The 27,649-nt window shown below is 41.0% G+C and overlaps 1 protein-coding gene across 12 annotated transcripts in view; it reads right to left on the reverse strand.

Annotated features, from left to right (window-relative positions):
• PTPRT (protein tyrosine phosphatase receptor type T) overlaps nt 1-27,649 on the reverse strand; it is a 582,389-nt gene that overhangs the window by 403,424 nt on the left and 151,316 nt on the right. For all 12 annotated transcript variants that reach the window (XM_033153370.1, XM_033153371.1, XM_033153372.1 and 9 more), the window contains exon 2: nt 10,476-10,601. In XM_033153370.1, coding sequence (XP_033009261.1) covers nt 10,476-10,601 — 126 coding nt within the window. The remainder of the gene's footprint in view (nt 1-10,475; nt 10,602-27,649) is intronic.

A 27,649-nucleotide genomic window follows, 5' to 3' on the forward strand; every position in this document is an offset into this window, starting at 1 on the left:
TCATGATGCTCAAATCACGATCCTCAAAGCGATGGTGTAGGAATGGGGTGTGGTGGGTGCGGGTTGCCCTGGGTGTCATGACTGAGGGGGTGACCACAAGGCCTGGCCTGCAGCGAGCCTGAGCCACACATCTCTCCTGGGGAGTGACGTGGTGGCTTGGGCACCTGCAGGCTCTGTGCTGTCCGAAATGGCAACATGGGGCTTGCGGACTCTGTGGAGGTTCCGCGCAGCATGCTCTGCCCTGGCTTCCCCCACCCCCAGGTACAGGGCATTTGCGCTGCCCCAGGCGCCCAAGCAGCTAGCTACGCCTCTGCCTCAAAGCCAGGCACCAATTTCTCTGCTCTGCTTACCACTAAGACTGTTGATCAAAGAAGGTAAATACTAAGAGAGGCAAGAGAGATGGTTGATTACAGCCCTCCTGAACTTGTGAATGATGTGATCCAGGAGAGCCAGTTCCACAACACAGGCTGCTTTATGGGTCTACGGCCTGCTGCTGCACTCCCCGAGTGTGGCCCACATGTCACAGAATGAAGTCACTAGATGGCCCCACTTCACTTCTGGGCCATTTCCCTGCTTGGTGTGGAATGTCTCCTAGTTTGTTCCTCAGCTTGTCCTGTCACATTGTATCCTGCCATGCTTTCATCTGCATTTGGATTTGGTTTCAGTGTACACTTACTTACTGGCAGAACAATATACAGTGGTACCTCGGGTTACTGACGCTTCAGGTTACAGACTCTGCTAACCCAGAAATAGTACCTTGGGTTAAGAACTTTGCTTCAGGATGAGAACAGAAATCATGTGATGGCAGTGCGGCAGGCCCCATTAGCTAAAGTGGTACCTCAGGTTAAGAACAGTTTCCGGTTAAGAATGGACCTCCGGAACAAATTAAGTTCTTAACCCGAGGTACCACTGTAGTTGAATGTTAACAATACCTTACTGTTCTAAGCACAAAAACTTAAGCAAATGGCATAACTGACCCTGTTAATGTGCATATAGCATAATTATAACAGTTGCACATTATAACAGTGCAATAAACATTAGTTGTGAATTACCAGTAAAAAAACACATCTCAGAGACCTTGCAACCCTAACATATGCTAGAAGCTGCCTGATCATTCTATATACAATATCAACCTTTTGCAACTGTGTAAGACAGACAAAACAGTCACATAAAACACAGCTGTAATTTGATATCATTGACAGGAATGACATATCAGGCCCTACAAGTTCCAAGGCTGAATCAGTTGATGGCTGGGGCAAGGTGGCTTTGTATTTAGACTCAACCCTAGGATATGGTCAACTCTAGATCTAGGTCTACTAGGGGGAGGTGTCTTTTGTCTGTTCACATTATTATTGCCACTATTTTATTTATTGAATTCATATACCATCCTTATCTGAACATAGCATAAAAAGACATGATGAAAAGACAAAATACATACAAACACAGACCAATAACCCCACTCCCACAAAGACATTTAAAAGTCCATAGATTGTTTAATCAGCCAAAGGCCTGATTATAGATGAACATTTTCATCTGGCACCAAAAGATATGTAATGAGGGCACCAGGCAAGTCTCCTTAGGGAGAGCATTCCACAAATGGGGAGTCACCACAGAAAAGGCCCATTCTCGTGTTGCCACCCTCTGGACCTCTCATGGTGGAGGGGAACAAAGAAGGGCTTCAGATGATCATCACAGGATCCAGGTCAATTCAGATGGGGAGAAGTGACCCTTGGTTAATCATAAATGGTTTGACTTTCAAACAAGCTAGGTGCTTAAGCAGGAAACTGACATATATTTGGAAAAATGAAAACAGAAAAAGACAATTCAATCATGCATTTAAAAGTATATGTGGAAAGAACTTTCTTTTATCTGTCCTGAATCTTCCAAAATGCAGCTTCATTTGGATGCATTTGAGTTCTAGTGTTATGAGAGAAACTTTTCTCTGTCTACTTCCTCCATGCAGTGCATAATTCTACAAACTTCTAACCTGTCACCTCTTACCTTTTCTCTAAACTAAAGTATTTCCTCATAGGGGGGTTGCTCCAATCCCTTGATTATTCCAGTTGCCCTTTTCTGAACCTTTTCCAATTCCACAACTGTACCAACACTATTCCAACTGTGATTGTACCATAGATTTGCATAATGACATTAAGATATCCACAGTAAGTTTTGTAGATAGTGACTGTGCCACTTCTGCACTGCGTACCGCACTGAGCAGATTGTTAGTATTTTTTTTAAAAAAAAGTCTAGTGGCAGCGGAATGGAAAAGTTAATAGCCAGCATTACTGAAGGTCATTTTGGTAAAACTGCTCATAAACAGGAAATGCAGTGTTGGTTTTGTATTCACAGGGCATCCTTACAAAATTACATCCAAGTAATTACGCCAATCAAGTTAGCCCTGTTTAGGCCTCCACTGCAGCTAATTAGTTAATGCCTATGACACACTTTGAACATATAAAATATGAAGATTTGCTGGTGCTCTAAAAAGTGATTGGCAAGTCTTCTCTGGGGTACTTGGAATGTTAAATGCATCTTGACTTCTCTTGTAAAAAAAAAAATCTACTTCTGTCTGGTTGTCCACAAGAGAGGGTTTTTATTTGTTGCATTATAGAGGCTTGCTTTTGAAAACAATGGCCCATGGGCACATTGGGATCAGTAAGCTTGAACTAAGGCACATTCTGTGGGATCTGGAACCAAACCAGGTAGCATCCACGGCCATGCATTGCTAAAGAAAATGAACCTAGGACAAAGTACTGAAGAGGAGTAAATAGGAAACACATTCCCATATTTTTATGTATGCAGCACCAAACTTTTTTATTTGGTTTTCCCCCCTGAAGTCTAAATTTATCCTCTGTAAATTGCTGGAGGAGACTCATGTATGGAGCTGGAGGAGACTCTTGAGAGTCCCATAGACTGCAAAAAGATCAAACTTATCCATCCTTAAAGAAATCAGCCCTGAGTGCTCACTGGAAGGACAGATCCTGAAGTTGAGGCTCCAGTACTTTGGCCAACTCATGAGAAGAAAAGACTCCCTGGAAAAGACCCTGATGTTGGGAAAGATGGGGGGCACAAGGAGAAGGGGACGACAGAGGATGAGATGGCTGGACAGTGTTCTCACAGCAACTAGCATGAGTTTGGCCAAACTGCAGGAGGCAGTGAAGGATAGGCGTGCCTGGCGTGCTCTGGTCCATGGTGTCACAAAGAGTCAGACACGACTGAACGACTGAACAACAAATTGCACATGTGTCAGTAGTGTGGGCTATAAAAAGGTTGGGTTTTGTTTTGTTTTTTTACACCGCTACAAGAAAGCAGATGAAGCCAATTTTCTACAGATACACACTACTCATTTTCATTAATGCAACCTGTCTGACTGAAGGTAAAATGTAACACTTGCACACACCAAATACACAAATAGCTTCAGGAGTGTTGAAACAACAGGATTACTTCACCAGGTAAAACAGAGACAATGGGTTGGATATTTTTGAATGGTTAAGTGGGTTATAAATACTCTTGAATAATAAATAAATAAATAAATAAATAAATAAATAAATAAATAAATAAATAAATAAATAAATCCAATAAAACAAATTCCTGGCTATTAGTTTGTTTTTGTTCTTGTTAGATTACGTATGTTGTGTATTTTTATGTTGTGAACTGCCCTGTGATTTTCAGATGAAGGGTGACATACTAATTAATTAATTAATTAATTAATCAATATATGCAAATGTTTTTCCGACCTCTCTCCCATCCCTAAACCTGATGCATAATGTAGAAGCTCTAAAGCCGTGCCAGAAATAAGACCACCCCCTTTTACAAGAACACCAACTAACACACCTACATGTAATCGCCCCTTGGCTGCAACATAGCACCAAAGGTCATATCAGCATCATATATTTACTGCACCATTTTCCTACTTCAATTGTCATAGCTTTCAGCCCCCCTTCCCCCCCCACTCCCTGGATTTCTTCACTGAGCCATTTCTGATATTGTAAGTCCATGTTTTAAAATAAGGCTGTGAGTATCTCACAGTGAACAGAAGGGTAATGATTGAACGTTCACACAAATCAGCTAGGACAAAGTGCAAGAGAATGAAGTAAAGTTCCATTAGCCTCCCAGAACTAGTTTTACAAATGCCATTAATAGAACATTCATTCAAATGGAAGGTAAGTGGAGAGGAAATCAATATTTGCTTCTTAATCTTCTAATTAAGTTGTTGCCTGTTTCCAATCCTGAGAAACCCATTATAAAAACCATTTGTTTGTAATTATCTAAAACAAAGTGTCTCCCCCTACCCCCCAAAACTGTGGCTGGAAACAGAAATAGTTTAAATTGTTCTTGATATTTATTTATTTTTGTTATTCAACAAATAAAAAAGGGGGGAGGATGCAGTAATTAGTGTCCATCAAGTGTCCTGTGACTAAAAAAAACCCTCACTGTAAGCCATTGATACAAGCTCATTATATCTGAGAACAAGGATTTCAAAGATTTTTAGGTGCTCAGAGGAACTCAGAAAGCCCATAATTTAACTGGATTATACACTGTGTGACACCCATGGTTCAGCTGCTTAAGAACATGTCTTGAAAGCAGAGAATCATAGAAGTAATGTTGGAAGGGATCCCAAGAGTAATCTATTCCAACCAGCTACAATACAAGAATCTCAACTACAACACCCATGAGAGTTGGCCATCCAACCACTGCTTAAAAACCTCCAAGGAAGGAGAGTCCACAGCCTACCAAGGGAGTCCATTCCATTGCCAAACATTGGTTTGGTTTCCAGGCCCTTTATTATCTTGGCTGCCCTCCTCCGCACTTGTTCCTCCTCTGCACTTGTGGACACAGTATTCCAGGTGTGGTCTGACCAAGGCAGAATAGAGTGGTACTATTACTTCCATCGATCTGGACATTACCTGTTGAATTTTTTGCTGCTGCTGCTGCTGCTGCTGCATCACACTGTTGACTCATTTTAAGATTGTGGTCTACTAAGATCCCAAGATCCTTTTCACATGTGCTAGTGGAAAACCAGGTGCCCCCCATCTTATATTTATGCAGCTGGGTCTTCCTGCCTAAGCATGAAATTGTCCCTACTGAAATTCAATTTTGTTAGTTTGGGCCCAGTTCTCCACTCTGTTAAGGAACACCCGGATAGCAGAAAGCTATCTCTGCTCGGATAGCAGAAAGCTATCTATGCTCTCTCTGCCACCCAAATATCCCCCTGGACTCAGGCACAGGCACAGGCACAACCCCCTCTCAGGGGTTGACCAAACCATTGAGGTTCTGGATTCCTTTAACGGAATACCCTTCACATAGGGATGGCAAGAACGTTCTCCCATCCCTATCACCTGAACCAGAGCCTATCTGCACCCTTACAAGTTGTGACGATTTGCTACGCAGCAGGTGAAACCCAAATGGCAACAGCCAATCAGCCAAGTGGGGAAAACTGCCATGCCCCTGTCCCAATGACAGATGGCACATGACGGCATAGCAAGGTCAAGCACACAAGCCCTAAAAGTAGGGAGAGGTGGGCGGGTGTTCTGAATGCACTCGCTGAAGGAGGAAGCTCTGGGTCACGTGCATGGGTATTTATAGGTCCCTCAATCCATTTAGCCTGTGTCCCATTGGCTTGATTGAACCCAGCTTCAAGGGACCTACCAATTGGGTGTTGTGGCTATCCAATTGTACCCACCCACAATATGAGGTTTGGTTGCCAGGTCTCACCACAATACATGCCCTCTTTAAGGGAGGACCCAATTTGTTATGGTGGTAATTATGTAAATCTTGTCATGTAAGCCACCTTGAGCATTGTTTTAACTATGGAAAGGTGGCATACAAATAAAATGATGATGGTGACGACAACGACAACGTCAAGCTCACTGGTTGGTAGTTGCCAAAATATTCTTTCCCACTTTTTAAAGATGAGCACATTGTCCCAACTCCAGTCTACAGGGACCTCACCTGTTCTCCAAAATTCTCCAAGATCATAGATGGAGATTACATCTGCAAGCTCCTTTAGTACCTTTGGGCACTAAATGTTTACATTAAACATTTACTAAACATACCGCTATTCTTTCACAGTTCCTGTGAAAAAGAAGAAACTTCCTAGCTTCTTATCAGTGTGAACTTGATTTCGTGGGAGTGAGCCAGGCAATTATCCTTCACCCAAACAGATGCTTTCCAAGAATATCTGAATGGCCCTTGAATCTATTTAGAGCAGGGCTATATAATATTGGATGGCATGCCGATAGATTCATTACTAAATTGACAACTAGTCGAAGGGTTGTGCTAATGAGAATGAAGATTCCTGGCAGAATTGATTTTTATTGCATTTCATATTTTGCATATACCTGACAAGTTCATTCGTTAATGAAAGGCAGAACAAGGATAAGGCCCGAGAAGAGCCAAACTGAAGGAGAAGGCAGTTCACTTGTGTGTGTTTAAATGCATAACTGGTATTCCATTGTTCTGGATCTCACGGAAAGCCAGGGTGGTGTAATAATTAGAGCAGGGTTTGCCAAACTTTGGGACTTCAACTCTCATGATCCCTAGCTAGCAGGGCCAGTGGGATGATGGGAATTGTAGGCCAAAAAACAGCTGGAGGCCCAAGTTTGGAAACCCTGGATTAAAGTGTCAGATTGGGACCTGGGTGAGAGACAGAATTCTAATCTCCACTCACCCATAATCCATCCAGTTTGCTGGATTAACTTGGGCTAGCCTGTGTCTGTCAGCCTCACAGGGTTGTTGTAAGGTTAAAATGGGGAGGGGGGAACCATTAACACCACCTCATAATCCTTAGGGGAAAGGTGACATGTCAATTTAATGATTAAAAATTAAACAAAATGGAACCACAGTTGTGATCAACTTGTTTGTTTCCGTGGCAGTAATGTGAAGCTTTCTGCTCTTTGTGTCAGCAAAAGTGAGTAAGATACTCAAGCATGTGTGATGAGCAAAAGTGCGCACAGCTGATGGGCAAAATTAGTTCTGAACTATGCAGGGCTTTTATTACACACTATTTAAAATACTTAATGGTTTAACTTGACAAATGGAATCACTAAATAACTTTTTTTAAAAAAAAAAAAAAAAGCTTGGTCAAAGTTGTAAAGGCATAACACTTAACAATTTACCGTATGAATTCAGAGACGGTGCCAATTTTCTACATTTTTATGTATCACCCTCTAGAAGCATTATTGCTTTGCAGAATAGATTTTTTTTGTTTGAGAAATGAAAACATAAATCTATGTCTGGTTTCCTGCCTAAAGGTTCATTGTGTATAAGCTGCCAGGAACCAATATTTGACATTTTTTTAAAAAATAAAATAAAATAAAATAATAAAAAGTTCCATAAGGGTACATATTGCCAAAGGCAAGGAGGAAGATCTAAAGAGAAAGTAACTGTTTGGTACCTTGGATCCGGAATATACTCCTGATCTATCATCTTATATCAATAAACATAGGAGCCCCAAAGGGAGAGTAAAGGAACAGAATTTCCTGTTGTACAAATGGAAGTCCTGACACTAATGGGACGAATTCATTGGTTACAAACCTTGGATTTTTTAAAAGGTGGGTAGGAAATTTCCTCTTATTGGTAGCTATTTTGCCCGAACCATTTTTGGAGCAATTGCCCCCGCCCCCATTGCAATTACCATCATGCTTATCTTCAGTTTGCTTACATAATATCAGAGGAGTCTATCTTTCAAAAATGCAAAATCACACAGCCACTGAGGACTGACTGAATCTCTAAATCTCTCTCTCTCTCTCTCTCTCTCTCTCTCTCACACACACACACACACACACACAGGCACACACTCACACATACAATCAGGCACTTGAACACTTTTTATGAGGCTGTGTGCACCAGCAAACTCAGTCTGAAAAAGACACCAACAGTCGTATTTACCATATTTATCATATGAACCAGCCATCTAATGTCCACCAGTGAGCAGGTTGGCATTATGTAGCAATGCATGGAATTGTGATATCTTGATATTGGGGGAATAAAACCACAAAGTTCTGTGAAACTAATCATATGTCATGCCTAAACTGAGGCTTGAGTGCAGGGATTAGCCAAAAAAATTAACAGTAATTTATTTAGAGGTGTGTTTCTTAAAAAAAAAAAAAAAATACAACGGGGAACGGGGAGGATTTCAAGGAATGTAGGAATGAACTCAAGAATGCACAGTTAATATCAGCACAGCCGTAATGTTACTCTCATTAAGGGAGGTTATTATTACTTACATAGCAACATGACTGCACATGCACATTCCAGAATAGCATAAAGCAAGAGAGCACCGCTAGAATATAAGCATCTAGCCACGAAATATCACCCATGAACTAACAATGAAAAGGCAGCTGGTATAAATTTCCCTTCAAGTATGCCTTGCAACCTGATCTGGCAGCCTTTATGCAGCTAGAAGTGCTTTGGATATGGCATGCCAACAGTCATGATAGAACAATGTCAGAAAGTGTGGTATTGTAGCAGCGACATCCGCAGTGGCATTTTTCTGCTATCACAGGCAGTTGTGTCAGCAGAGATATTTAGAACTGGAGTGACAAGAAAGCTTCTCTTTCTCTGTTTCAACAAAGCAGACTAAAACACAGAACATCTTGATTATTACCATTTCTAAAGCTCAGGGGAGGTCATGATTTCACACTGTTTTGCAGATCAAACCAATCTCTAAAAAGAAACTGCACTTAAACCTCACATCCTTTAAGAAACTAACTTTTCCTGTCCTCCAAAAGGCAATACCGGTATTAGCAAAGAAATATAATTAACAATTAATAATGACTTTCACACCAGTTAAAATGGGAAACCCCCATTTTGCAAAAGTCAACTTGAATGAAATTCTTTGTCACTTTAGTAGATGCTGAACAGTTCTCACTGTGGCGGTGAGCATCAGGTTGGGTTATTACGGCAGAAATACCACCAATAAAGTCAACAGCAGCCCTATCAGAGAAAGGGGCGCCAGAGTCAAGAAAAAGGTGATATGCACCACATTTAATTAAATTAAAGTTGGCTGTCTCTCAAAATCAAGTCAAAGGCATGTCAAACATAGGTTACACATTTGAGAGTTAATCAGAGTGTCATCGTTTATTTCAGACACAGATCTCTCTATGCAAGTACATTGGGGGGAAGTGTACGGATTAGGAAATTGTGTCCCTGGTTTGTTGACATCCAAAACTCTAAAATGGATTGAGAATTACCTGGGTTTCTCAGAGCCAGATCAATATACAATCAAATTAATAAAACCATCCCCACAACCACCACATATATAGATCAAAGACTACCTGGAAATATTTGTTATTATGTTCTCTGGTGCAGCCTATATGATGACCCAGGGGAAAACTATATTAGAAAAACTTTCATCTCCTTCATTAATGCCAATGATCCTTATTAGATTGTTTATATGTTGTCTAATGGTGACAAGTTTGTTACTTATCATGCAGTGAATATTGCTGTGGCAACACAGAAATTGAGAGTGTGCTTTTTAGAAACTAATGTAGATAATTGTATCAACCTTTAATCTTGTTTTTACTCTGTCAGATGTTACTATTAAAAACAGCAATCAGATGTAATGCAGATTTGGTTTTGTACTAAAATGTGAACCAAGTTTTCTAAAGACCTAACTGGTTGAACAATACAATTTATGTTCTTTATTTAAGCAATTGCTACCCTACCTATCTACTCAAAGCAGTTTCCATTAACCATTAAAAACAATAACGCAAATTTGCATACATTGCAAAGCTAGCAAACCAAGCCACAATTTTACTCAAAGAGGTGAAACTTCCATTACGATTAGATAAAACTATTAAGAAACAGGAAACAGAAAGCCAGCTCTTAAAGACAAGGGTTAAGTTTAATTCTCTGATGTTGAAAAGTCATCATGAAGGGGGCTAAATGTATCTCCTAGGGAAAACAAATTCCAAAGCCTGGGTGCAGCCACTGAAAATCCCCTTTTTGTCTCATCATTAACTGTGCCTCAGACATTGACAAAACAAAAACAAAGAAAGCCTTTCCAGCAGATCTTCTGTAGCATACAAGTTCATATGAAAGGAGGCAGACAACTGAGATACCTTGATCCTAAGTCATATAGGACTTTAAAACCAACACTTAGCATTGTTCCTAGAAGATTTGACTGACTATAGGGAGGTGATTAGCCTTTACATTTAGAATCCAAATTCCCACATGAAAGGGGGTGGGGGGGGTGGGATTCAAAACCAACATAGCCTACTCTGGGCAATGACAAATGTTACTAAGTAACAACCGAAGCTAAACACACTCAGAATGGCTTCTAATGTGAATTGTCCTAGCTTATAATGTCAAAGTGTAATGTCTACACTATTCTGGAAAACGATATGACAAGATGACTTGTTATTCCTACCCGTATCAGCCAACATCAGCCCGTATCACAGTTTTGGAAGTTCTCACTCCGAGATAAATAATTTTGTTTACAGGCTTTCTTACCCAGCATGCTTTTTACTCACCAGTTGGGACAGCAGGATCCATTGTTGGTTTCTCCCAGGTATTAATCTGCTCCCAAGTAAATCCATTGGTCCCCAGAGCCACACTATAACCACAGTTACTGTAGTGTTCATCAAACGAACAACCACCTGAGGAGAAAAGAAATGAATAAATACTTCTGTCTTAATTACTTCGGTCTCGTTATGTTACTCCATTTAAATCAGTGCCTTTTATATGGAAAAAAAAACTTGCAAGGGAAAAATAAAATGAATTTCTGGAACATTAAATTGTTTCCACTGCCCTGGGGGTATATAAGAAAGATTTCTGAGTCTTAAATGTATACTTGGAACATATGGCTTGCCTTTTTTTAAAAAAAACTTAATAAGCAATTGTTTCTTAGGTCACTTTTCCTAGTCACAGCTTTAAATCTTCACAATATAGATAGTAGTGTCATATGCCACACATTAATCTGAAGATTTGTGCTCATATCTCAGTTAATGGTCCCCGAGGCATTGTGCAGTAAAACCTAATGTCCATAAAAGATCACGCAGAGGGGAAGGAGACAACTTCATATTTGAATAAGCAGCACATTAAAGTTTGGCGCTCCCTTGCCACTTTGGTTTCCCTTTGAAAGTGCAAATAAAAGAGTGTTGCAGTTACAAATCTGCCCAGTTTTATGTGCCTTTCTATTCTAGTTTTTTGTGCACTAAGGTCCAGATTTATTTTTAGTAGCATTAGCAAAGGGCTAGTTTAATCCCCCCCCCCATTCCAGGTGTATTTTGCATTAAAACAAAAAGAAATCTCATCTGGCATTGACATTGCCACATGCTTATATATGAATATGAACCTGCAAGATTTTCATAAACAACTGATCATAAAGTATTAGCACAATCTAGATCTTTCTTAAAAACAAAGCTCAGCCCCCCCCCCCCCAGTTCAGTTTAATGGGCAATCTAAAACTGCTATGACTTTCCCCTTTTCACAGAAGTGTATGAAATTTGCAGGTGCAACAGCCCTTCTAGAGCAAATTATGTTTTACAATACGTCGCCACGGAAGGGGAGATGATTATCCAAAGTAGACAGCATACCCGGCCCATGAGCAGTTGATGACACCAGGACCCATGCTGAGGTACCTTTGCCCCACACTAGGTTTCATGGCATGTGTGGAAGAAATGCATGCTTCCTTGACCTGGATATTGATAGAAGACCTGGACCTTTCCGTCTCTACCGAAAAGGGGTGGTTTACATAGCACAAGCTTCTGCTTATCATCTTAGAGAATGTTCCTCACTAGGGCAACAGTAGCCAATGTTGTTGGACTCTAGCTCCCATCAGCCCCACCGATTGTGGCCAGGAGTGGTTGTCTCACAAAATCTGCATGGTACCACATTGCCCACACACAACCTGGAATCACATAAGTCACTATTAAACCTGCTTACCATTCAGGAGAAAAAGTCATAAATGAATGTATCCATTAATCAATGTAAGCTATCCCTGTCCTAGTTCTCCTACGGAAACTGGAGTTTATTAATCTGCCATGCTAGGTATAACATATTTTGCTTCCTCCTCCAGTCAAGTTGGAATTCTGTTCACTCTTGGGAATTGAGGAAAACACCCCTGACTTGCTCTGCAAGTGAAACGCCCAAGTAAGACTGCAGGATGCCAACCAAAAGGGCTATAGGGATGCTATTTGACTTCTATTCCTTCCTATAAGCCACATTCTCCATGTACGTACCCTGATAAATTCAGTGTAAATAAACTGGAGTGGTTCAGTGTTAGACAAGAGAGGGTCGGCACAAGGGTTCAATGTCTTTCTGTCCAGTATTCACCATCTGCTTCATTTTAAAAACATTGCAAGGAAATAAAAACACAAATGCCTGATGATGACTTACTCAAACAGTCACTATCTGGCCCCCATCAAGTATTCTTCTTCTAACTACTGGGGGGGGGGGACTAGTTCCTGCTTTCACTTCTCCTTATGAAGATTGCCCAAAGCTAAGTTAATTAAGCACTCTAGATGACTTCCAAATATAGATAGGTAATTAAGCACCTTTATACAAGGCCACTTTTGTGGACTGATTTTTAGAGTTGCAACCAAATTTCAGCGAAAGCAAAATGTCAAGATCATTTTGGGGGGGATGCTTCTTGAATAAAGTATCTGACTTCTTTGGAAGAAAACAAAAAGAGAATTTTGATAAGATTAATGAAGGATAGGCCACATGAATGGTTTTCATTGACCCATGCACCCCACTGCATTAAATGAGGATGGTCTATGTGACTTCTGTTGGTAGGCCTCTGGGCAAAGCATTCAAACAATTGCTTCAGCACATCTAGGAAATAAGTTCCCAGAGTAACCCCTGAAAAAGCAGCAGCAGGACCTAATCCTGCCTCCCCCCCCCAAGAGCTGATAGGGAAATGTGACAAAAGGGTTTTAAAATGAATAGAGTACAATCAAAGTAGCCAAGAAGGATAGATCCCAGGACGGAATTGTTTATTTATTATTAATTCAATTTATGAGTCGGTAGTCTCAAAAATGATTTATGGCAGTTTACAGATTATAGATAGAGATCGATCGATCGATCAGTAGATAGATAGATGATAGATAGATATTACCAAAACAAATTCCTGCATGGCAGGGGGTTGGACTACATGACCCTCAGGATTCCTTCTAATTCTATGGTTCTATGAAAATGTAAAAAAGTAACAAAACAAAACAAGCAATAATGACTCCATAAATTGAAGGAAAATTGCAAGGATAATGAAACTGAAGTAAGCAATCAAAGGTTATTTTATCAACAACAGTAGAGGAAGGTGAGGCAAAATTAGATTTCACAAGACTAGCTTTAAAATGTTTTAATTGTCAGGAGCTGAGATCAGGAATGTGAGGGTTTTTCATGGTTTAACATGCAAAGAGGGTCCAACTGCCTCATACAGAAACTTTTGCGCCTTCCATGTAAATATGCAGAAACACATAAGCACTGCCCATTCTGCTCACAAAGTTCTAATGTACTATTAAAATAATTACTTGTCAAATGGATTTCTAAGAACCTGTTTCATACCAAGTCCCACCTTGAATATTCCCCCTAAGGCTGAGTTCTCTGGCTGAGTTCCCTGGGGTGTAAATTGTTTTAACAATGTAATTAAACACTTCTACAACGGGCCAATGTTTAATTGCTTGTCAATGTCACAATGTAAACCAAGTAAACAGAAATAATATAAAGGGCATCATTATCTCATGAAGCAGACAGCTGCAAAGAATATGAAATAACGTTCACATATTAATTGGGACTAACAAGGAGTGACACTAGTATCTGGATTTTGGACACATTCAGAGGATTAACAGATTTTAAAAGAACTTAATAAAGAAGAAGAATGTATTTTATGAACATACATGGAAAGACTCCCATCTTTCTCTAGAAGCTCAGACTATTGCAAGGGTATGTCACTTCAAATAATTATTCAACATATTTCTTGCAATCACCATTATTTTGCTGTTGTTGTTTAGTCCTTTAGCCATGTCTGACTCTTTGTGACCCCATGGACCAGAGCATGCCAGGCACTCCTGTCTTCCACTACCTCCCACAGTTTGGTCAGAATCATGTTGGTAGCTTCGAGAACACTGTCCAACTATCTCATCCTCTGTTGTCCCCTTCTCCTTGTGCCCTCAATCTTTCCCAACATCAGGGTCTTTTCCAGGGAATCTTCTCTTCTCATGAGGTATCCAAAGTATTAGAGCCTCAGCTTCAGGATCTGTCCTTCCAGTGAGCACTCAGGGCTGATTTCCTCCAGAATGGATAGGTTTGATCTTCTTGCAGTACATGGGACTCTCAAGAGTCTCCTCCATTACCATAATTCAAAAGCATCAATTCTTTGGCAATCAGCCTTCTTTATGGTCCAGCTCTCACTTTCATACATCACTACTGGGAAAACCATAGCTTTCACTATACGGACCTTTGTCGGCAAGGTGATGTCTCTGCTTTTTAAGATGCTGTCTAGGTTTGCCGTTGCATCACCATTATTAAGCTATCATAAAGACCGGCAGATCAGAGGAGATCATGTTCTTTATGGCATTATTTATCAACAGCTGCTAAAATTACTTATGGCAGCATGAGTGCTCCTCAACATTATGGTTAAGATAATGCACAAGAACAAGGAAAAGAGCAAGCACATGTGCATATAATTAGATGGCATCACTTTGCTGAATTTTGAGTGAAAACATGCTATTAGCCTTTTGGGAACACACTGCAATAAGCCACCCATCATTCCTGTTCCACTAGCCTAAGAGATTTTTGCTTGCAAAATGGTACATTCATGTGTTGCAGCAGGACTTAGGTATAAGCCCTGCCCCTCCAAAAGCAACTCACATGCTACCTACAATTTTGGGCATTTATCGTGGCTAACTCAACACAGTGCAATTGGTTTCAAACAGGCATGGTACGAAAAATGTTAGAAGTTGATATACAGTACAGGTATTAAAAAGAAAGTACCTGTACAAACCTACCTACCAACCACTTAACTAATGGATGCATTTCAAATACCCCTAAGAAACATTTATAATATGAGCAGTTGGAGAGTTATTTTGGAAGGGAAGGAGGACAGAGGATATATTTATTGCAACAGATAAATAAAGTAGTTGAGAGTTGCTTGAAAATATAAAGAAAATGATACAGTTTACAAAAATGAAGGAGAAATGAAAGAGAGTCTGGTTGAATCAGAGCAAATATTCATCTATTCCAACAGCCTGAATCCAACAATGGTCAGCCCATGAGTAAAGCACGAAGACAATGTCCCTTCCCTGTTGCTTCTCTGCCAGACGCTGGCATTCAGAGGCACCCTGGCTGTCCACAAGGAGTTGCATCTATTCAATAGCCATACTCTCCTTGAACCTGCTCCCAAAGCTGCTTTCAAGGGCTTGCTAAACACTCCTATGCAAATGCTTTCTAAGGCAATTTTTAGGGAAGTTACATATTTTTGTTCAAAGACCTTCCTTTTCTCTCACGTGCCATGTTCAGTTTCAACTTGTTGATAAGCTGCAGAATGTCACCTTCACCTGACTTACTTCTTTGGCCCCCCTCTTGCAGGGAGGAAACAAAGCAACTCAGCCATGGGTTCCCACCCAAGACTTTCCTCAGTGAATACTGATGCAAAGAAGACATTCAGCTTCTCGGCATGGTTTGCATCCTCCTCTGGAAATCCTCTTATTAATCTGTCCCACATGAAGCCGAGACAAAGAACAACTGACCTCCCAGCACGGAAAGAGAACCCCAAATAAACAAAGGCTCCCTTGACCCACAACAAGCTTGCTGTTGTGACTCATTACGGCAAAGGCTGAAATAACCCCTGTTTTTCATTGTGCGCTGGTAACAATGCTGCTGTTCCTCTGAATGATCCTAATTAATTTTGAACAGACCTATCATCAGTTACTGAGTCTTGCCCCTGGATTAAATGTAAACCAGCCTTGCATAAATTGAGTGCTTTCTTTGAATATATAATTGAATTTGCAGAAGTGTGCGCCAGGGGGGTGTTTAAATAAGTGCACAAATATGATAAAAAGGACTTCACGCCATTATATCTAATTCAGTAAGCAAAAATAATGGCAGGGCACGTACCAATTAGCTTTTGATTTATTTATTTTAACAAATCCAATTAGTAGAATGTTTTATAAAGTCATCCAATGTCAAAAACTCGTGGACACTCTAAAGAAAGAGCACTGGAAAAGGAGAAGAAATTAAGCTAGGCTCATTGGGTAAATGGTACCCAATATGCAGAGGAGGGGAAGGAGGGGAACGCTCCATTGTGCGAGAAGAATTCCCTGCACTCATGGGATAACTTTGTTGAGTAGAAACCTAAACCTATGTAGGGAACACCCTACCTAAGATTTAAGAGGATAGTTATGTCCAGGCTTGGTATCACCACTGGAGATGCTGCAGATTGAACCTGGAGCACCACAGCACTTTCTGGAGGAGAGGAAAAACATCATAAATTATTCTGTGGCATTGCATTTTTGGAAAACTTAAGAGATAGGTACAACCATGACCCCGGGGACTCTGCAGGTTGAACTTTGTGCTGAGGGCAAGCTCAATCCTCAAGCAGGCACTTGCTTTGTTAGTCCGTAGCTGGAAAGGCAGGAAAGTACCTTAAAGACTAACCACTGAAATCCAATGACACATGAGATGAGACTGCTCATGCAAAGGGACTTCACTTCCACCCCATGCCTCCCAAAATCTCCTCTGGAGGGTTTCCCTGGAGATGTTAAGGACACACAGGGGAGGCACAAGTAAGAGGGGAAAGGACTCGATCTGATGCATGAGTGAAATTCTGTTTTGCTGAAGCACAGATATGGCTGGATACAACCCTAACAGATTTACTATGGTTAAAGCTTTTATCAACAAGAGCCCACTCATCTGGCCGAAAAATATACATTGCATCACAACCCCCAGCTCTTTGCAGCATTTGTTGACTTTAAAGCAGCCTTCAATTCCATCTCATGAACCCGACTCTGGGACAAACTTAGGAAGTCAACAATAGACCGTCGCCTGCTGTTATTAATATACAAGCTATACACCAACACATATCTTCGAGTAAGATGCAGTAGGGAAGGCCAACTCTCGAATTTAATTAGAACAACAAAAGGTGTCAAACAAGGGTGTATATTGGCCCCTCATCTATTCAACATCTACATTAACCCTTTAATTGCACAGCTGCAAGGTGCAGATACACACGCTCCCAAATTAGCTGATCAAAGGCTACCCATCTTGCTCTATGCAGACGATGCGGTCATTTTGTCTCAGACTCAGATTGGCCTTCTAAGAGCACTTTATATACTCGAACAATACAGCAGGGAGGAACAATTGATTGTGAACGATCAAAAAACCAAAATAATGTGTGTGTTTTTCCAATAAAAGGAAAACATTTAACTGGCGTTTAGACAAGCAACCCATCGAGCAGGTAAATTGCTTTAAATACCTGGGAGTCGTCTTCCAAGCCTCCAGGAAGAAAATGGCTCATATTAAATACACCTCTTCCATTGCACAAAGAAGTATGACTGCTATTGTAAGCTTTCATCGATCAAAGGGAGGGAATTACATTCCAGCAGCCCTTAAATTATTTGTGGCTAAACCGTTAGCCCAATTATTGTATGGCGCTCCACTTGTACCTAGTTCCAACCTGGTCTTGTATGAGAAAATCCAATCAGGATTTTTAAGATCCATTTTCCAAATGCCGAAATGTGTGCCGAACGCAGCCTTACGCCTGGAAACAGGCCTACATAGAGTCAAAGCCAAAGTGTGGCAATCTGCCTTCCATTTAGGGCTAAGATTAAATAAACCGCCATCTGGCCTTCTACCCCTCCTTCACTGTGATAAATTTCAATCTAGTTGGGGGAAGACCATTCTCAGGAAACTAGCTTCATATGGATTCTCAACAGGGTATCTTCTGAGCCTGGGAATGGAAAGGGCGAAAAACCTAATCAAGGATTTTTGATACTGAACGCCAAAATGACTGCACCCGACTCTCAACTATTCATAGGCACTTATATGACCATCAAAAGACACACCCAGCAAACTACCTAAAATTGTTAGACAATCCCAAACATCGTTGGACATTCTCTAGGGCCCGATTTAACACCCTTCCCTTGGCGTTACTAGCCAGCAGATACAATCAGACGCCGATAGATCAGAGGTTATGCCTTTGTGATAACAATGAGATTGAATCTATTGGGCATGTCCTCCTGCTTTGCACATTGTACCGCGGCACGAGGAAGGAGTTGATTGAACTGCTCCTAATGAAACTACCTGGTCGACCAACTGAAGCATATATCAGATACCTCTTAGCTGACTCAGATTCAGAGACTACTAGGATTGTAGCTAAATTTTGCTACATCGCGTCAAGAATAAGACACGCCATGATGACAACAAACTCCAAGGATAAAGACCCTGGATAATCCTTGTTGGAAAACCACCAGAGTGGCGACATATCGCTGAGTCTTATCACAAAAGTTTTATAAAAAAATAATAATGCTGTAATATTTATTTGTAATTTTAGTATACAGACACTATCTATGAATTGAATTGTTAACTGTCTTGCTGGTCTTTGACCGTATTAAAGATTTATTACTTATTTACTTACAACAAGAGCCCACTGCATAAAATGAAATTTTTACACTGTGAATATTTGGTTGTTGCACAACACTTCATCTATAAATTCATTTTTCTAGCAGGACGGTTACTGCACCAATATTCCTAATTTAGGGCCCAATTACTTCCACACACAAACCTTTATTCCCAGGCATCAATGCAACCATTATCTGTGCCAGACCTTTCAGTAGAAAAGGGCTAAATCCAAGTTTGATAGTTTAGAATATGTTAAGAACTATCCTTCCACATTATAGAGGCTCTAGGTCTCCGATTACTAGCTAGTTTTGCCAGTGGAGCACATCTGATTTGCAGTGGGCCTAGAACAGGTAAGCACACTTGCCACTAGTACCACTTCCTACACCCATGGTCCTCTGTCTTCTGACCATCTCTCCAAGCCCTTTCAGGAAGGGTAAGGACACCTACTAACAGGGATATAAAGATGAGATGGAGAAAAATGTGAACAAAACTAAGCATTTTTCAGGAAAGCAAGGACCCCCTGGCCTCTCTTTCCCTGAACTGCAATGCAACATCACACAATTAAGGAAGGTCAGAGCAATACCAACGAGTGCAAATGTCTTGGAGAAAGATAATGGATATCTTTACAAGCCATTGCAGTAGCAATTAATAGAAGCAAAGATTTCCTGAAACCCTAAAATTTTATGACAAATTCAGATCAAGAGTAATTGAACAGTTGAATGATAAAGGTTCTGTTAGGTTAATGCTAAGCCCATTAATTATGATAGCTTTGCCTTAAATTATAATTTTAATTGGCACCAGAAAGATCCTTTTAAGAACAAACCCTTTGCATAGCTGCTGTGTCTTAGCACTTTCACAAAACTGCATATTTGATTATATTTCTCCAAAGGGTGATTTATATAGACTGTTCTGAACTCAAAAAAATAAAGTTGGAAATGGTTGTTCCATCAGAACCTGGACGTAATGATTTCATGTGCAACCCTCACCCCACCATTTCTGGGTGCGGCTTATCTGTAGCCCAGCCAAGCATGCCAACCAGGGCAAAAGGTCTGGGGCATCAGGGCCCGTACCATAAAGTGATGGCAGGATGGCCATTTCAGGATCTAACTGATCCCAGGCCAGCTCAACTCCTCCCATCCCAAAACACCATTTAGGGGTTTTCCAATGGTGAGATACCTGCAAGAGGCACTTCTATCTCCCAGCAATTTCAGCAGACGTAAGAGGATGCCGAATGCCAGCAGAGTGATGCTGGCATCACTCCTCAGGAAGAGGCTGACAGGGCCTGGCAAAGGACTGAAGCCACACAAACCCCAATGAAAAAAGAAGTGAGGGGTTGGATTGCTCTGCTGTTGACATTTCTGCAGCATGAGGTGGGAAAGGAGACTTTAATAAACCAAACATAACCAACACAAGATACTCTGTAAAACTCTTTTAACTTGTGAAAATTCCCTCACACCTGATAAGCTTCATCTACCAAGAGCTAGTACAAAATAGCCTGAATAATCTGGGGAAGGGCTGTAGTTCAGCGGTAGAGCATCTGCCTTGTGTGAAGAAGGCCCCAACTTCATTTTCAGGTAGTAATGGGAGACACTCCATATCTAAAACCCCAGAGAGCCACTGGGGTCAGTGCAGATAGACCAATGACCTCACTCGGCTCAAAGCAGCTTCTGAATTTTGGCTAGTCTTCAGAGGAGAGGCTGAAAAGAAATCAAGTCACTCTTGTTAAACCATTGAAATCGCTCCCACAAGATGTAGCAGTGGCTACCAACCTGTGCAGCTTTAAAAGAGGATTATACAAATTTAAGGAGGATAAGTCTATAAACGGCAACAAGCCTTGATGGCTATGTCCTTTCTCCATTGTTTGAGGCTGTACGTCTCTGTATACCAGTAGGCCTCTGATCGGCTACCGTGAGAACAGGATGCTGGACCACAATGGGCCTGCATATGTCCTTATGCGCTCACATATTCAAACTGAATTTTCCCGCTAAAAATTCAGATGTTTTGAGAAGCAGCCTCCGATATGTGAAATTAATGGTGTCTATTTCAATGCCCAAAATGTGGATTGTTCAGCATAACCCTGGAAAGTATTCATGGGAGCCCTAAGCCAATCAAGAGAAAGGTCGCAGTGAGTAGTTTAATGGACCTTGAGCTTATTTGGAGGTTCAAGCAGGGGAGCGCAGGCATGAATTTTAACTTATTTTAATAATTTTATTGTTTATCCTTTTAATAATGTTATATGGTATTTTGTGTAAAGGCATGGACCTCACAAATTTAATAAACTTCTGAGTAGTTTAATGTGGGGATTATCAAAACCGCAGCTCTCTCGGTCAGCACAGCAATATTTGTGGCAGCATAAGGATATCCTCATCCTCTGCTGGTTGTTAGGGGGAGATTCAGTTCAGGACTTTGATAGCCAACACTAATATTATGGTGTCAAATTGCAAAAGGTAATCCAAAATAAACACACCAATCATCACTTTAAGGAACATTTGATTATCTCGGCACTTAACACAAGGTACCCAGTATATATTTCACAGAACCAACATCTATTTCTATCATGGATAATAATTTTGCAGACTCAGCATTATAGTATGATGCATATTTAAAAAGCATCAAAAAGATAAAATTTGTTGCAATCTTCTTTTGGAATTCTTTTTTTTACAACTAAAGGAGCAGAAATGAAAAAGATATATGGTTCAAACGGACAAAATCACGTTGATGTAAACATTAAAAATTAAGTGCAATTTGGAGGCTGAAAAGCAACATCACAGCTTCAGATACCTAAACTCTTTACTTCTATGGCAAATAGAAACAGACACAGGAACCTGTCCATTGCCATAAATTTACATTATAGATAGTCTTTGGGTTCCAAACCCCCCCCCCCCCAATATAACAGTTTTGAATAAATCAAGCTATTGCGTCTATGCTAAACAAAAACCAAAAACTCTCTAACTGTGTAAGCTTTGCAAAAATATATTTTGCCTGATAATGATCCGTGCTAAATTAAATCAAAAAATGCAAGAGGATTGGCAAAAGAAAAAGGGAAAATCATGCTTGATCTCCCCAAATCCCTATTATGGGGTTTACTCTTTCCGTGGCACGCAAGGTCATCTTCTGAGAACTCACTTAAGAGGCTTATTGACCAAAGACATATAATTAACAATGATATACAGAAAGGGGGCATATTTGCTGGATTCACATTTGTCTCTCTTGTCTTAAGAGTTGTTAAATATGCATTAACCCCTCCTCTGAAGGCAGCATATATGGCAGATGGATAGAGGCTCAGTTGGTAGAGCATGAGACTCTTCAGCTCAGTGTTTCCCTCTCATTTTAGACTCACAATAATCATGAAAAGAAAATATTAGTCCTTCTGGATCAGGCCAGTGGGCCTGATCTAGTCCAGCATCCTGTTCTCACTGTGACCAACCAGATGCCCATGGGAAGCCTGCCAGCAGACAACAGCACTCTCATCTCCTGCATTTTCCAGCAACTGAAGGTAAATTCAGCTTAGAGATAACCCTGTGCACGTCATGGCTCAGTGGTGATTTGAACCCAGGCCTTCCTACTGAAGTCTCACAGTTTATCTTGCAAGGAATTTTTCTTGCTCAGTAGACAAACTGCTTGTATTTTCCATCATTTGATTTAAGATGCCTAGCCAAAGTTGGTGCCTAGTCATCCTTTTATTATCCTAGCAGCAAACCATTAGAACCTGGGAAAGTCGGTTCTTTTGCAAGAGATTGAAGATTTATATGGCATTTCCTTAAAATTTATCATATCGGATTCAAAGATGAAGTGTATAGATAATCAGACTTTGCTTGCTAGAATTCTTGTCTTGTAAGTAAACATTAAGTAAATAATATATTCTTGCCTCAGCTATCATATTTCTTATGTTTTTATACCAGGAAGCAACATTTCTAGTCTTATATAAATCAAGTGGATATATAAGTTTCTAAAATGTAGATGCCTTTGTTGTTAGATAGCCAGTGAGGCTAGCCAACCTATAAAATATCTCTCAATAATCCCATATTAAACTGTATTTTCCCAGCATGTGTGTGTGTGTGTGTGTGTGTGTGTGTGTGTGTGTGTGTGTGCAGGGGCCGGGGCTGGCATTCATCTGTCTCAGGAGACAATGGAGGAGTGTGCCTTTGGGGGTGAGATCAAATGGTTGGAAGGTTGCAACACCTGCTGTGGCTGTAGAGACCGATACAGGAGAGACATGTTTTGTTGCAGCTGGGGCAGATGAAGTCACCCGGTTGTGCTGCTGTAGATGCACCATGACATTTATTCTCTCTTGTGCTCCTCACAGAGGTCATATATATAAGTTGCCAGTCTACTTTGATGAATACAGGTTGTCCTGAATTCTGAGCAGAATCCAATGTTGCCCAGACTTTTACTCACCCAGTAGGACTTTCTTTCCTCTCCCCTGAAGTCCCCCATGCACCCCAAAACTATTTCAGAGTGTCCCCTAACACTTTGGAGCAGATTTTGAGGGTTTCTAGATGGTTATCAGAAGCTACAGGGAAGAAGAGAGTAAAGTAACATCCTGTTGCACAAGTGGAAGTAGATGGCATCTTCTACTCATGTTATGGTCGTTTTCCTACAAAGCTGCTCTGGCATTCCAGAATTCTCACTTCATGAGATATTACAATATTAGGAGAAGTAAGGCAGTATTCAAACTGCCGGCCTTCTGATTGGCAAGCCCTAGGCTCAGTGGTTTAGACCACAGCACCACCCACAACGGGGTGAGCTCCCATTGCTCGGTCCCAGCTCCTGCCAACCTAGCAGTTCGAAAGCACATCAAAGTACAAGTAGATAAATAGGTACCACTCGTGTGGGAAGGTAAACGGCGTTTCCGTGAGCTGCTCTGGTTTCGCCAGAAGCGGCTTAGTCATGCTGGCCACATGACCCAGAAAAACTGTCTGCGGACTAACGTTGGCTCCCTCGGCCAGTAAAGCGAGATGAGCACCGCAACCCCAGAGTTGTTCACGACTGGACTTAACTGCCAGGGGTCCTATACCTTTTTTTAAAAAAGGCAGTATTTGGAGAATAGAGGCAGGAGCTACTTAAGTTCACAGTGTCTGCCTGAGCTATCCACTATTTTAGAGACTGCAGTGACAGGCCTCCTGTCCAAAAAGATTGGGGAGGGGGGAGGCGTGAAATAGAGGACACTCAATCTAACAGCTGAATGTGGAAAACTGCACAAAACACCTTCTACACAATGAGACTATTGTGGAGCCATTCTGTAACTTTCACAAATGCCAAGATATTTGCAGTAGAAGAAAAAGTGGTTTGATGACTGCAGCATTTTTGGATGTTGGTAGAGTAAAGATAACACAACGTGGAAGCATGTAGAACAACAAAAACAAAACCGGCAGCTATAACACTATAAAAGCAGGGCCTTTTTTTCAGCCAGAACTCACCAGAGCTCAGTTCCGGCACCTCTCAAGTGGGTGCCATTTCATTCTAAGAGAACAAGGGAAACTTTCATGGTGAGTTCCGACATCTCTTCTTCTAGAAAAATAGCAAGGAACAGAAAGCTGTGCAGGTCTCAGAATGGATTCCCTAAATGGTTTCTGATATTCATAAAATTCATGTTTGCTGGTTTTGTTGTCTGTCTCTTGCTGTTGTCTCTTGTCTTAAAAATGTTGCATAAACTCTGCAACATGTATTTAAGACAAAGGACAAGAAAAATGCTAAAATAATAATTGTTGCTATTATTATTTAATACACAGCTGTGTAGCTCCATCTGTTCCATCTTTCCCTTTAAAGGTCAGCACTGGGAAGTCCATTAGGGCAGATTTTTTATTTCATATCAGAAGAGACAGGATAAACTATTGTGCGTACATTTTTTTCCTACAGTGCACTATTGAAAATCCTATCTGAAAGAAGATTTCTAAGGGTTTATTTACTTTCCGATAGTTAAGGTATTAGACATTTCTCAGAATACTGTAACTCAACACTCAATACAGGATTAAAGTAAAGAGAAGGTTTAGCTGTACTTTCTATATTAGCATTTCTTTTGAAGTTAACCTCCAGGAAGGCGATACATTATTTCTCACAAATGGAGATTTTAGGTTTTAAGGAATGCTATTTATTCTGATTAAAATATATCTTTACCCATTATACTTTAGGAACATTTGTCAAAAGTATGGTATGATAAAATATCAAAAAATTAAGGTCAAATATGTCTGAATATGGGCTTCATCCTGAACTCGCAACATAGTGAATTAGTGTCTCATCCACCGGATACAGTATGGTCTACTCATTTGGTCAAGGGAAAACCAGAGTGAAATCCTCATTTAATATAGGAAGCTGCCTTATACGAGGTCAGTCTGTCTCTCTGTCTGGGCCAATGCTGTTTACTCAGCTCTCCAGGTTATCTTTCCCATAACCTGCTATCTGGAATTACCTGGAAACTTGGAACTTTTTACAGTGTATAGGATGTGCCTTGCAGTTGAGTACTAATGGCATGGTCCCTCCTTGTCCAGGTGCAAAGCCTTCTCTGAAAGTGAATCCAAGGCCACTCACACCCAAATTGTCATGCCTACAGACCAACAATCCATCCCAAACTGTTGCCTTCTGGTCAGCAAGCAACAGTTCCAACCAAAAAACCACCAGTCCATTCCAGAGTCACTTGCCCTGGGCAACCCAGTATTTTAGCCTCATAGATTGCCGAAAAAAATATCAACAACCTCAGATATGCTGATGCTACAACCTTGATGGCAGAAAGTGAGGAGGAATTAAAGAACCTTTTAATGAGGGTGAAAGAGGAGAGCGCAAAATATGGTCTGAAGCTCAACATAAAAAAAAAAAAACTAAGATCATAGCCACTGGTCCCTTCACCTCCTGGTAAATAGAAGGGGTAGAAATGGAGGCAGTGAGAGATTTCACTTTCTTGGGATCCATGATCACTGAAGATGGTGACAGCAGTCACGAAATTAGAAGATGCCTGCTTCTTGGGAGAAAAGCAATAACAAACCTAGAGAGCATCTTAAAAAGCAAAGACATCACCTTGCCAACAAAGGTCCGTATAGTTAAAGCTATGGTTTCCCAATAATAATGTACGGAAGTGAGAGATGGACCATAAAGAAGGCTGATTACTGAAGAATTGATGCTTTTGAATTATGGTGCTGGAGGAGGCTCTTGAGAGTCCCATGGACTGCAAGAAGATCAAACCTATCCATTCTTAAAGAAATCAGCCCTGAGTGCTCACTAGAAGGACAGATCCTGAAGTTGAGGCTCCAGTACTTTGGCCACCTCATGAGAAGAGAAGACTCCCTAGAAAAGACCCTAATGTTGGGAAAGATGGAGGGCAGAAGGAGAAGGGGACGACAGAGGATGAGATGGTTGGACAGTGTTCTCGAAGCTGCTATCATGAGTTTGGCCAAACTGCGAGAGGCAGTGAAGGATAGGCGTGCCTGGTGTGCTCTGGTCCATGGGGTCACGAAGAGTCGGACACGACTGAATAACTGAACAACAACAACCTCATAGATTTGCTCTGATGTTATTTTTAAAAGGTTATGATACATTAGCATTAGAATCCAATGCTTAGACAAATTGTTGGTTCACCCAGTTCAAAGTGCAGGTTTTCAGCTTTAAATTACTATGACGTTCATCACCATAGTACCTGAAGTATGCCATTTTTTAATACAGGTATGGGAAAACTCTGGCCTGTCAGGCTTCCCCATTTTGTCCATGAGGCTGCTTTGGGGAAGCCAATACACACCTTCCCTACATCTGGCATACTGGTACAGGGCAGGTATGGGTGTGGGTTCAAATGAGCAATAAAAAGCTTTGTTCAATTTAGATATGGGTCAAGAGAGCAAATGGTTGGCTATAGCCATAAGCACCTTGCTCCTCACTGAAGGCTGCACAAACCGAAACCAATCCCATAACACATAATGGGTTGTGGCATGAGGTACCTTGTTTGGAATTGCAATAACTGTGGAGTCAAGGTCATTCCAATGTGTACCAACTTCCTCCTTGGGTTTCTCTGTCTTTTTCAGACAGAGGACTATGTTCCTTTCTAGGAAACCATCCAGGGGCCACACGCCCATGATGGGCATGGTAAGAAGCTAAAGTGGGTGTAGCAACTGTAACTATTACCGGTACTTTGTATAGTAGCTTTACAAGCATGGAGACACCTCTGTTTCCCATCCGGGCATGCAAGATGCCTAATCTGAAATTGAGGACACATTCAGACCTGGAACAAGCACTCATAGATGGTAACAAAGCAGGACTGGTGAGGAGTGTGGCCTGGGAAGATGTGAGTGTGGCCTAGGAGGGTCCTGCAGCCCAGGTAGGTTTGGAAGGCCACATCTGGCTCCAGGGCCTGGGGTTTCTTAGGCTTGATATATAGCAAAGCTCTTGGGTAGTGAGTTGTCCTTCCTTCCTTCTTTCCTCTCTGGGAAAGGAAGAACACAGACAGAAGCAGCACAGAAGTGATAAACTCCTCCCCGACTCCTTCCATAAAATCTCTGCAGGCATTCTAGCTCTGAGGTTGTGATTTTGACTCCGTATTGTATTTTCACAGCAGAGCACTGAAGCCCCTTGGCCTAGCTCTTGTATATTATTGAAAACTGCAAAGAGTAGATAGAGTACTGGTAGTACAGAAGAGGAAAGGGCAGAAAATAGAGCAGTCAGCATAATGGCTGAGCTATTATTTGAAAGTCTGCTCGGCACCCCCCAACAGGATGACATAAGATAAAGAACTCAAAAGCTTTAGGACCTTTGTCCTGCAAGATAAATTCCAACGATTCATCTTTTGAATAGTTTCCAAAACCTAGGATTAATTAGGTTTAAAAATGCACATTTATTTTAAAACCAGCAGCACTAATCACCACAAGCATCGACTGCATCTGTGCAGATTATCTTAAGCACATTAATACATGAGTCAGGCACGTTTCATTGTTAAACTCCCAACACAAATCATTTTATTAGCCGATTATCATTTAATGGCACACAACAAACACAAAATTCGGGGTGTTTCGTTGCATACTTTTCCCAGCCTGGGAACATTTGGTGAAGGGTTAGTGTTAGAAGTAAATAAGTAACAAACCTTTAAAAAAGATAACTATAGGTTGGTGTC

Source organism: Lacerta agilis, chromosome 6 (genome assembly GCF_009819535.1).
Source record: "Lacerta agilis isolate rLacAgi1 chromosome 6, rLacAgi1.pri, whole genome shotgun sequence".
Taxonomy (NCBI): domain Eukaryota; kingdom Metazoa; phylum Chordata; class Lepidosauria; order Squamata; family Lacertidae; genus Lacerta; species Lacerta agilis.